Consider the following 12370-nt stretch of genomic DNA (forward strand, 5'->3'; position numbering starts at 1 on the left):
AAAGGGGGGTAAAATTCAAAAAAAGAAACCCTACTCCAGAGCACTCAGGACCGAAGGTTCACCCTCCATCAGGACATCGACCCTAAGCACACAGCCAAGACAACACAGAAGTGGCTTCGGGAACAAGTCTCTGAATGTCCTTGAGTGGTCAAGCCAGGACTTGAACCTGATCGAACATCTCTGGAGAGACCTGAAAATAGCTGTGCAGCAACGCTCTCCATCCTACCTGGCAGAGCTTGAGAGGGTCTGCAGAGAAGAATGAAAAAATACAGGTGCCAAGCTTATAGTGAGGAGTGAGGCTGTAATCACTGCCAAAGGTTCTTCAACAAAGTACTAAGTAAAGGGTCTGAATACTTATGTTAATGTGATACTTCTATATATTTTTTTATAAATGTTCCAAAATGTCTAAAAACCTGTCTTTGCTTTGTCAGGATGGGATATTGTGTGAAGACTGATAAGGGGAAAACTATTTCATCAATTTTAGAATAAGGCTGTAACGTAACAAAATGTGGGAAAAGTCAACGGGTCTGAATACTTTCCGAGTGCACTGTACGTACATTTAGTAACCCATCCTCTATGTGCAGCCTTATGCCTTTCATCTTGGCCTGTTCCTAGTTAGAGCAGGTTGGGCTGACAGGAGAGTTGTGATGTGTTTATGGTTAATGTCACCTGGTGGAGATGCGGCTGAACACAGCGTTGAAGTTGTTGCAGCTGAGGGAGAATAGGACCCCGGAGGCGGAGTTACGGAGCTCGGCGGCGTGCTGGTGGCCCTCGCGGAAGGTGTGGATGAAGTGACAGATTTCTGGCAGCAGCTGCTTCACCAGCATGGTCTCGTCCAGACGCATGCAGTCCTTCGGTTGCTGAGGGATGGAGGGAAGGGAGAAGAGGAGGAAAGGAGGAAGGAAAGGTTAGAGGTCAAAAAGAAGAAAACCTTTAAATCGATGTCCGCACTGCCCTCTTAACCCAGAGGAGAGAAACCACTGATAGCTGAGGATGAGGATCAAAGCCATCCCACACAGAGAATGGTCAGTCAGGCTCCAGTGACAAGGCTGGCATCCCTGAACAACTACACCATGGACAGTGCGGAGCACCACGAAAGCAGAGAGAGCTCTGCATAAAAATGAAGTCACACATTCAGTGTTCTCTAAGCGCCTACTTTTTCTACTTCATAAATTAAACTTGGCTTCATTTCATTTAAAAGGTTCAATTCCCTCGTCAGAAAAGTCTGTATATCCTTCCCCCGCTAGAATGAACGATATACAGTACATATTCTAGTAATCTATTGATAGAACAGGCGCCTGTCAGTCACAAAGTGAGCGATGACAAGGTAACTGCTGGTTTGTCAGTCTGCTGTCTGTCCTGCCTCTCGGTATCCGTGTTATTTATGTTTGCTGTGGTTGGCTGCAGTCAAAATGTATTTTCACGGAGCAGGGAGAGCATGGCGCTTCATCGTCCCCTGTGAGTGAATTTACAAGTCCCATGTAAGTGGTAACAATTAGTTGAAATCCACTTAATTAATGTTTAGCACAAATTATTTTAATTTATTTAGCGTGTTTCATATAGCCAGCCAAGGAGTGAGGGCGCAAAGGCTATTTACTGTGCTTTGATTGACGACCGAACAGCAAGTGTTTTAACAGCAGACTAATTTATTTTCCTAAGATTTGAAGTCCATGTCGACACTTGCCAGTGACCGCTAAAGTGACTTGTCAGTGTAGCTTAGTGATGAGTTGTTCACAAGTGACAGCCATTTTTGAACTGATCTTTTAGGTGAATGTTGGAACTGAGTCGGAGAGAGAGCTGTTCATTTGGCTCCCTAATTTACATAGTGGTAGGCTACTACTACTTTTTGGCGATTATCTGCAGATAAATTATGAAAACATTTAATTAAGATGTTGAATCCTCACTGCAGGAACAGTAAGCAAGCCGAGAAAAAGACTAATTTTGGTCCAAAATACTACTGATGCTTTCTGTGTAGCCAAGCACATGTTTAACCTGCTTCATTCTTCAAGCATACCTGTAGGTCTATAATGGGCCCCTGACTTCGTATAAAATGGGGGTGCACAATCTGTGGGTCATCCCCCTGAAAATGTTGTTTCTCAACAAGGAATCCATGTTTACTTTACAGAACACAACCTTTTGTCTTAGGTTTTTGCCACAATAAATTCAAAGAGTAGACTACACTAGTTTTTCTGATGAATCTACTGCCTTCCCTCAAAGTCCACCCGCAGTGATTGATTGACAGGTCTGACCCCCTACCAACTCTGTGACTCACAAGCAACCTGCTCCCTCCCCTGACAATCCCACCCACAGTGATTGACAGGCCAAACTGTTAAAGGGATAGTTCACCCAAATTAGGGTCCACAGTCAGAGCCAATAAAATACATAATTTGAAGAACAAACATTGTGGCAATTCATATCTTGCAGTAAAACTAGCAGAAAATTTTAAATAAAAGGTTATCTTACTTAGAAAATAGTCCTGAACATATTAGGGTCGGGACGATACCAGTATCACAATAGTATCATGGCAAGGAAACAAAACAAGAAGCTGATTTAACTTCATTAGGAGAATAGCCCCAATGTTGGAAACAAAATCATTATGTTGTCATCCAGAGTCACATTTACTTATTTTCCAAGCTTTAGCACAATATTTTGCATACAGCAGGTTTTTAAAGGACCAGAGAGTTGCATGCTTGTTCTCATTTTTGCCATGGAATAAAATATTGCGGTATTGGTATCGTCACAGCCCTAGACCATACAGGCCTAGACCATATCCAAAACAACTTACAACACACTGAATTCTTACATTTTCTGCTATTTTAAAGTCAGATATTTCTACTCAATACCACAACTCATTTCCCCAATCTAGGAGGCAGTCGTTAAAGAATTCAACAATTTAGCTGTGTATTTCAGATGGAATCAAGGCATTAGAATGTACCAGAGGGTCCACCAAAATCGTTTGTTCTGCATTTTTCCCCCTGGGATCTGCCATTACCCCCAGCACACCATGGGAGGACTGGGGACAAAGAGGGTTCTACTTGGGGACAATAGTGGTGGATCATTAAGTTAAATATTTCATTGAAAATATAAGGATTTTCTAATTACTAGTAAGGGTTTAATATGTCATGCTTTTAAATTGACTGGCAGTGACATGGGCAACAAAGTGGAAAGCTGTATATTTAAGCCGTATATGTAACTCACGATTCTGAATAAATACCATCGAAAAATAAAAATATATAATAAACAAACAGCTGACTGAAGACGGGGCGGGCCGGGCTTTGAGTCCGTTTCTGCGGTAGCACGGACTCTTTAAAACGTGATGAAATTTGGTTGCTCCTTGCTGAAACAAGCAAGGTGTTGTATAAAATAAGTATTTTGTTGCCTAGGCAGCGCCCTTCTCCCTGCTAAGCAGCACATGCAGTCAGGAGTGGAGGAGTGTACAAAATGTGCTTTAAAAAAATACAAATAAATGTTTTGCTATTAAAAAAATTAGAACGACGACTGCCGTCACATGACCAATAACAGTCATGACCGTCACAGCCCTGTGTGGAAATAAACTATTTACAAAGGTGAAATAGTCATCAAAAAGCATTCAGATTTCAAGAACAAGGAGGACTTGAAGAACCCACTAACAGCTGTCCTCCATCCGCCAGCTCCCAGTGATAATAAAAAAATGTTAAAAAAAGGCCGGAAACTTGGAGGCTGCGAATGTGAAGTCAAGATGAGGAAGCACCTGGAAAAGCAATCTTCAGAAGTGGGCAGTAAGCACATCTTTACTGAGGAGAGGAGGGAGAGGAGCCAGGGGAATACTGGCTACTAACAGAGTTCACTGAGCCTGAGAGAGAGACAGTACTCAAACACACAGTTCATTTGTGTGGGGAGGGGAAAGGGCCCAGATCCAGGGCAAAGGCCACTGTCCCAACTGAAACAAAACATCTAAACCACAGACAGCCCACCACATCCTATTGTGTTATGCTGATATCCAATGGAAATCTCCTGATAAAAAAAGTGTCTTAGGACTGCATGAGAAAATGAAACCAATCAGGAAGAAGGAGAGCGAGAGTCTGAGAAATAAAAGCGACATGTATCCATCATTTAATATATATATATATATATATATATATTTTAAGGGGAAGGTTTAAGAGAAAAAATAAAACAGGGTATAAAATGTAGATAGCCTTAAGGTTCCTCACCCCAGCAAGGCACTTCTCCAGTGTGTCAAGGATGATGAGCTGAGAGAGATACAGGTTCTTTTCCGCAGCCTCCCCAAATATTCGCTAGGGGAGAGAGAGGAGACGGAGACATGGTTGAGACATCTGCAACACTGTACATGTCTCTATAGGCTACAACTGGTGTTGCACGCACACACACTTACCATGTTGTTCACATTCTTCAGTATGTTTGTGAGGCCACTGATCACCAGTGAGAACTTATACTTGGAGATGTTGATCAGACATTCCTTGTTGTGCTCCGTGCTGACTTTGGTGTGAGTGTTCTGTTGGCCCACTTTAACTGGAAGCTGCAGAGGGGAGGGGGTGGGGGAGTTAGGCTTATACAGTGTGTAAATCCTTGATGTTGGTGCATTCATCGAAGTTGGTAACTTCACTGTGTCCAACACACATAACCCTAACCACAATGTCAAGAGCATGGAGTACAGGAATAGCCAAGTGTTGTGTATACCATTTCCTGTCAATAAGTTCATCAGAGAGCGCGGTTACATGCACACAACAATATGATTATTGCAGATAGATTAATATAATAGTTTGTTTAAAACGTTTACATGCCTTGCAAAAATAACAATTTTTCCTAATAATCCTGTTTACTTGAACATCTGAAACCAGGCTACCTGATGGGACTTAAATAAATGCCAAAAACCGTCAATCAAAATAAACATTCTACAACAGCGACCATGTTATTTTTGCAAAGCCTATTTGATTCTGAGATCGGACATATTAAGTTTGTATGTGAAAACTAGTTCCAAGATGCATACTTTCAGTTTTTCCGAACTCACTTCACCTGCGCATACGCCTCGATCACACCAACAGCGTCATTGTATACACCAGAAGCACATTCATTCCCAATGAAGCGTTGCATTGCATTGCAGAGGCAGTGCGTTCTGTGTATATATGTTGGATTTATCAATCAGTTTAATATCGAATGAATCAGTGTACATGTAAACGTACTCAATATGTTTTCAAGGAGGCCTGTCCAGGTCTGGGGGGGTGAACTGTACAGTAGGCCTAACTAGTGCATAGGCCTAACTAGTGCATAGGCCTAACTAGTGCATCACTATAGAACGAGCTAACGGGGAAAAAATTGTCTAGTTAGCAAAACTGATTTTTCTTCTTATGTACTACAAAAGTTAAAAATTGGTGTAAACACAAGCGAAAGATTCCTTCCATCATATTTTTTTGCGCCAGCATCGGCGCAATTCCTTTTAAACCTAAGTCTCTTGAGATTGACGTTATAATTCTAATTAAACCTATGACCTGACACGTCAGACTTTTAGTGCCCGACTTCCACATCCGGCTTCCTTACATCTGAGACCAGCCACCCGGACAGCTGATGAAACTGAGGAGTATTTCTGTCTGTAATAAAGCCCTTTTGCGGGGAAAAACTCATTCTGAGTGGGTAGGCCTGGTTCCCAAGTAGGTGGGCATTTGGCCTCCCAGTCTCACCCATGGCTGCGCTTCTCTGCCCAGTCATGTGAAATACATAGATTAGGGCCTAATGAATTCATTTCAATTGACTGATTTCCTTATAGGAACTGTAACTCAGTAAAATCATTGAAATTGTTGCATTTATATTTTTGTTCTGTATAGTAAAACAATAATTGTTCTTATGCAATGGATAGACTGTGTCCTTAGGTTGTCATAAGAAATACTATGTATATTATGTAACACTAGATACAGAACTTCTGACTTTATCATTGGCTATTAAGGAACTCCCCTTTTCTCATGCATTCAGCCACCCCTCTCCCCTCACAGCCAGTAGGCTACTCTATTCATACTGTAGGAACGAAAGGCTCATCTGTAGGTGAATGAGGGAAATATATTTTCTAAGGAACAATCTGCTAAGAGATCATTCATAGGTTTAAAGGCAAGCCCATTAAATATTAACATTGAATTATTTCCTGGGAGAAAAGAGGCAAGGAGGGACATCAGAAAAAAGGTTACACAACAGCGTAGAATACCAGCACATATGGCCACAAGAGACTAGAGGTCGAATGATTATCGGAAAACAATCGTAAATAGGTATTTTTGGGAGACGATAAAAAAAAAAAATGTATACCTTTATTTAACTAGGCAAGTCAGTTAAGAACACATTCTTATTTTCAATGACGGCCTAGGAACGGTGGGTTAACTGCCTCGTTCAGGGGAAGAACGACAGTTTTTCACCTTGTCAACTCAGGGGATACAATCTTGCAACCTTAGAGTTAACTAGTCCAACGCAATAACGACCTGCCTCTCTCTCGTTGCACTCCACAAGGAGACTGCCTGTTACGCGAATGCAGTAAGCCAAGTTAAGTTGCTAGCTAGCATTAATCTTACAAAAAACAATCACTAGTTAACTACACATGGTTGATGATATTACTAGATATTATCTATTGTGTCCTGCGTTGCATATAATCTGACTGAGCATACAAGCATACAAGTATCTAAGTTTCTGACTGAGTGGTGGTAGGCAGAAGCAGGCGCATAAAAATTCATTCAAACAGCACTTCTTCGTTGTGCGTCAAGCATTGCGCTGTTTATGACTTCAAGCCTATCAACTCCCGAGATGAGGCTGGTGTAAGTGAAGTGAAATGGCTAGCTAGTTAGCGCGCGCTAATAGCGTTTCAAACGTCACTCGCTCTGAGCCTTCTAGTAGTTGACCCCTTGCTCTGCATGGGTAACGCTGCTTCGATGGTGGCTGTTGTCGTTGTGTTGCTGGTTCGAGCCCAGGGAGGAGCGAGGAGAGGGACGGAAGCTATACTGTTACCCTGGCAATACTAAAGTGCCTATAAGAACATTAATAGTCAAAGGTTAATGAAATACAAATGGTATAGAGGGAAATAGTCCTATAATTCCTACAACCTAAAACGTTTTACCTGGGAATATTGAAGACTCATGTTAAAAGGAACCACCAGCTTTCATATGTTCTCATGTTCTGAGCAAGGAACTGAAAAGTTAGCTTTCTTACATAGCACATATTGCACTTTTACTTTCTTTTCCAACACTTTGTTTTTGCATTATTTACACCAAATTGAACATGTTTCATTATTTACTTGAGGCTAAATTGATTTTATTGATTTATTTTAACTTAATATAATACGTGTTCATTCAGTATTGTTGTAATTGTCATTATTACAAATAAATATTTTAAAAATTGTCCGATTAATCGTTATCGGCTTTTTTGGTCCTCGAATAATCGGTATTGGTATTGAAAAATCATAATCGGTCGACCTCTAGAAGAGACATCACAAATACACAAAAAACTAAGCTCCTAGCCCCCCATGCATGCTTTCTGTCCCCAACACTAAAACTACACCTTCAACAATATAAAAACGAAATAAAAATATATATATAAATTAAACTTAAAATATATAAAAAATGAAATGTAAAAAAATATATATAAAAACACAAAGCTATAATAACCTTGAGTAGAAGAGGCTAAAGGGATAGGGAGGAGTGTAGAGTACTGGGGAAGCCTGGAAAGTGGCTGGGTGGCCCCTCCCAGAGTATATCGTACCACACACACAGGGGGTGGATGGGCTGAGCTCACAGACACCCGCTACGGGCCATGCTCCATGCTCCGCTCTGTAGGAACAAAGAGGCCTTTGGCACTGCGCCGCTCCCATTTGGGCCACAGCTGCACACCTGCGGCAGTCTGCTGCTCACCCACATACAAACGCGCGCGCGCACCCGCACCCACATACAAACACGCGCGCGCACCCACATACAAACAATTCACAAGTAAGACTACTAATGAAAACAAACACTTAGTCTGCAAAGCGCAAAGGAAGTCAAACTTGACACAGTTTTGTACTATGACTTCTTATAAGTATGCTAAACATATGAAGGTATGGAGATTGAGGTGGACACACCAATCCCAACCATCCGACAGGTCCAGAGGAGATTCCTCACCTATAGCAGGACCTAATACCATGTCCTCCAGCAAAGGCCAGAGGTCACCATAACAGACCCGAGAGGGGCTGCTCCTCTCCTGGCTCAGAGACATGTGCATGAAATGAGAGTCCAGAGACTTAAGCATCTTCCCTGCAAACACAGAGTATGGCTTGTTGACATCTATATTCAGGCCAGGCCAACAGACACAGGGCCACTTTGTTTCACTGGCACAGTCAAATTCCTCTAAGGTCAATCCCTTTCCTAATGAGTGCTTTGGCACCAGCCAACCGGGCACTGAACACAAAGAGGGGACGAGAGGCAGAGTACACTTCCCTAGTCGACATAACGCCAGAAGATACACAAACGCGATTTAAGACGTTTTTCCTGAGTGCTGCCAACATAGAAACACTACTTAGGCGAGCACAGAAACACCATTAGGAGATATTTATGAGCTTCCATCTAAGATGCCATCTAAAAAAAGACATGGCTCTTCACTTGGCTGAGCTTCTCTTTCCAGGTCAGGGCTTGTAAAGCAGCATCAAGGATCAACATCAGATTTCCAATGAAAAGGTCAGAAAGACTTCATGCTCTTTCCTTAGGAGCTTTGGTGTTACAAGCTCAAGCACAATACATGCAAACACTAGTATAAGACAGTATTATTAGATAATACATTATAGTGCATCATTTTGGAGCTAGCAACAAGAGCATTTCGCTACACCTGCAATAACATCTGCTGAATATGTGTATGCGACTAATAACATTTTACAAATATGTTGTTTACACATCAGGAGGAAAGAATCTGCTTTGACTGGAATCCCCGACACACACTACATTATTCTTGAATTTCGCACGAGGAAAGAAGACTACCTAACATTGGATTTACAAAAGTGAGGGTTGGATTATTTATATGTTAATAACATCCAATTGTATTTGCTTTACTTTTAATTAACTAGGCAAGTCAGTTAAGAACAAATTCTTATTTTCAACGACGGCCTAGGAACAGTGGGTTAACTGCCTTGTTCAGGGGCAGAATGACAGATTTTTACCTTGTCAGCTCGGGGATTAGATCTTGCAACCTTTCGGTTACTACTCCAACGCTCTAACCGCTAGGCTACCTGCTGCCCCAATGCTCTGCTCTGGCCTCAACGGGTCAAGCTCAAAAGGAAATGTGATACAGCATAACCTATAACGTCACAGTCGAGGGTTGAGCTGCTAATCTCAAAGCTGATTCTGACAGAAAGCCGTCTCAATCCAACCAGAAGCCAACATACAAAATCCTCTTTAATGATTACAAAGTGGTATCAATAGGCTTAACAGCAAATTAGGCCTGATCTCCATTAAACCTTCATCAAAGTGCAATGAGCCACACCCAGCCACCTGGCCTTCCAAGCACAACTACCATACCTCGTTCAAAGGCATTTAAATCTTATGTCTTGCCCATTTACCCTCTGTATAGCGCACATACACAATCCACGTCTCAAGGCATAAAAATCCTTCTTTAACCTGTCTCCTCCCCATCTACACTGATTGAAGAACAGTGAGCTAATGGAGGGGGGGACAACTTCAACAGGATATCTGCTACAAGGGACAGGTAGGCCTATCGGCTTGATCTTCGGTGGAATAGTCCTCAGACTATCCCAACCCTGGAAGACGGAGATTACTGGGGACATTGGATTAGTTTGGACTATGCAACCACAGACCCTGTTAAAACTATGAATAGCGGATCTCAGAAACCAAGTGTTGTGATACTGTCTCAATAACAGACATCCGGCCTGTTGCATACTGTCTAACCTCATGTCATGCACTGTAGGAATGTCACTGATGTGTTTACCAACAGCTTAGATAGAACTGTTAAAATTAACCATTCATCCGATTAGCCTGCCCTGCATGGAGGTTTGAAGTAACCACATCCCCAAAACAAACCAACTTGGACACAGTAGCCTAAACATCCACAATTACTAATCTCGCTCATATCCACTGAGATTTTATACTAAAGAAATAGTTGATAGTAATTGAATGTGTAAACAAATTAGAAGTGTGTTCCAATATGGTCACACAAGCCACTTTCCTCTTGCAACAATGAACAAGCACAAAAACAAATGCTCCCAGGGCTGAGATTTCCGGTTCGCTAATCCGCTAATTTGTCATTTGATTAGGTTCATTAGCCTATATTTATTTTTACATTTGAAATATGGAATTTCCCATTCCACAGGTTCATCATGTAGGCATAACATATACACTGAGTTCACTAAACATTAGGATTACTTTCCTAATATTGAGTTGCATCCCTTTTTGCCATCAGAACAGCCTCAACTTGTAGGGGCATAGACTCTACAAGGTGTCAAAAGCATTCCATAGGGATGCTGGCCCATGTTGACTCCAATTCTTCTCAAACAATTGAGTGAAAAACCCAGCAGCATTGCAGTTCTTGTCACACTCAAACTGGTGCGCCTGGCACCTACTACCATACCTCGTTCAAAGGCACTTAAATCTTATGTCTTGCCCATTTACCCTCTGTATAGCGCACATACACAATCCATGTCTCAAGGCATAAAAATCCTTCTTTAACCTGTCTCCTCCCCATCTACACTGATTGAAGGTGACATCATTAAGGGATCATAGCTTTCACCTGGTCAGTCTGTCATGGAAAGAGAAGGTGTTCCTAATGTTTTGTACACTCCGTGTGTACTGCAATATACTACAAACGTCACTGATCAGAATTACACAGACTAGCTCGGCCTATACATTACAATGTAAACACGTGTAAGGATGATACAATGAAATCACTGCTTTGCATACAAGCCTAATACTGTACAACCATAGCTCATACTGCATCATATAGGATAGCTATGATGTACGAGAAGGAAAATTAAGATATTGGTGAGATTTTGTGAGGGGAGCAAAGTAGATCAATAAATTCATTCAGAAAAAAGCTTCGATACCCATCATCACCAATGTTTCCCAATGCAATGGATGAGACCTGCTTGTCAGTCTGCATAGAAAAGTCCACAGTCCACACACACACTGTTGGCTAAACAAACTGGACGCAGCTAAAATATGGATATGACTAGCTAGCAGCTACTGTAATAGCCAACAGGCTATAAACAAACTATTTGTAGTATAGACAAACAATTTGATTTGTAGTCCAAGATGAGTTACTAGGTAGGTAAATGGAAATTGAATTTGCACATGAATTACTGGACACTAGCTTCAGGTTGACAAATAGGATATCAACAAAGCGCGCAGTGGCTAGCTAGCTATCTATAGTTAGCACAGTGTTACTGGCAGAAGCTGAATGTATTGCTAACCAAGCTAACAACTCGCTGCTTAAGTCTACATCTAGCTAGTTCTTCCTTTTTAACAGCGAAATGCGTACTCTGTCGACTCCTTTGTTTATATAGAGAGTACATCCTCGTGGTATTATCCTTATGGATTTTAAATGGTATCTCAAATGTTTGGGACAAATTTGCCATGTGCTATTTCGCCCTCTGTCGCTGTCACTTGCTCCCGAGTCCTGTGTGTGATGATGCGGCTCTGCAGGAGCGGTGTGTTGAGCGAGCGAGCGAGCTAGATCCTCACAAAACACACCAGTCATGACAGTGCAGCTTTCTTCAAATGATCCCGTCGCCAAAGCCACGACCTCCATGATGTTACAGGGACAAGGCAGAGGCACAATGTCTGATACGATGTGTTATTCTTACCTGCTCGTCGAATCTACTAATTACGGCCTGAACCCATTCCACGGGTTTATGCGCCGCCATGGCCGGCCGGGTGCGAGCCGCGATGGGCCACCTGAATTATCCGTATAAATAATGATTCCTCTGCTATTTGCAACCAGTTAATGCTCAAAATCCGATGTTGATGGGGTTATTTTTCTTTATTTTAACAGACACACCACCATGTCGCCATGACAGTACCGGAAGTTTGAATCCTCCTTCTCAATGAAATGAAGCAGGCACTGATGCTGCTTTGAGAAACAGCTAACATTACTGCGCGTGCGTTGCAAGAATCTTTGCGGCGACTAGTATGAATGTAAAAACGGGGGATTGGACCAATGCCGTGTGTTTTCATCAATGACAGGCTTTAGATAACAAACCGATGATGTCACACTGCCTTGTGATTTTAGATACGGAAGAAACAGAACCATAAACATTTTGCAGTTACATTATAAGAAAATGCATGGTAACAGTACACCAGATAGCCATTCGATCTGTGTACATCATCAATATGTACAATATAATACTCCAGTCCGTAATATGTGCTGG

At 41.9% G+C, this 12370-nt stretch overlaps 1 protein-coding gene across 9 annotated transcripts in view; it reads right to left on the reverse strand.

Moving 5' to 3' along the window:
- LOC110533866 (neurofibromin-like) overlaps nt 1-12166 on the reverse strand; it is an 80222-nt gene extending 68056 nt beyond the window's left edge. For all 9 annotated transcript variants that reach the window (XR_016483705.1, XR_016483704.1, XM_090186599.1 and 6 more), the window contains exons 1-4: nt 11807-12166; nt 4373-4516; nt 4191-4274; nt 670-860 (exon numbers count right to left, since the gene is read on the reverse strand). Coding sequence is in view for 7 of the 9 variants with exons in the window: in XM_090186599.1 (XP_090042725.1) it covers nt 670-860; nt 4191-4274; nt 4373-4516; nt 11807-11866 (479 nt within the window). In the remaining 2 variants the exon portion in view is untranslated. The remainder of the gene's footprint in view (nt 1-669; nt 861-4190; nt 4275-4372; nt 4517-11806) is intronic.
- Between the last annotated feature and the right edge of the window lie 204 nt (nt 12167-12370).

Source organism: Oncorhynchus mykiss, chromosome 10 (genome assembly GCF_057628025.1).
Source record: "Oncorhynchus mykiss isolate SJ-2025 chromosome 10, ASM5762802v1, whole genome shotgun sequence".
Classification (NCBI taxonomy): Eukaryota; Metazoa; Chordata; class Actinopteri; order Salmoniformes; family Salmonidae; genus Oncorhynchus; species Oncorhynchus mykiss.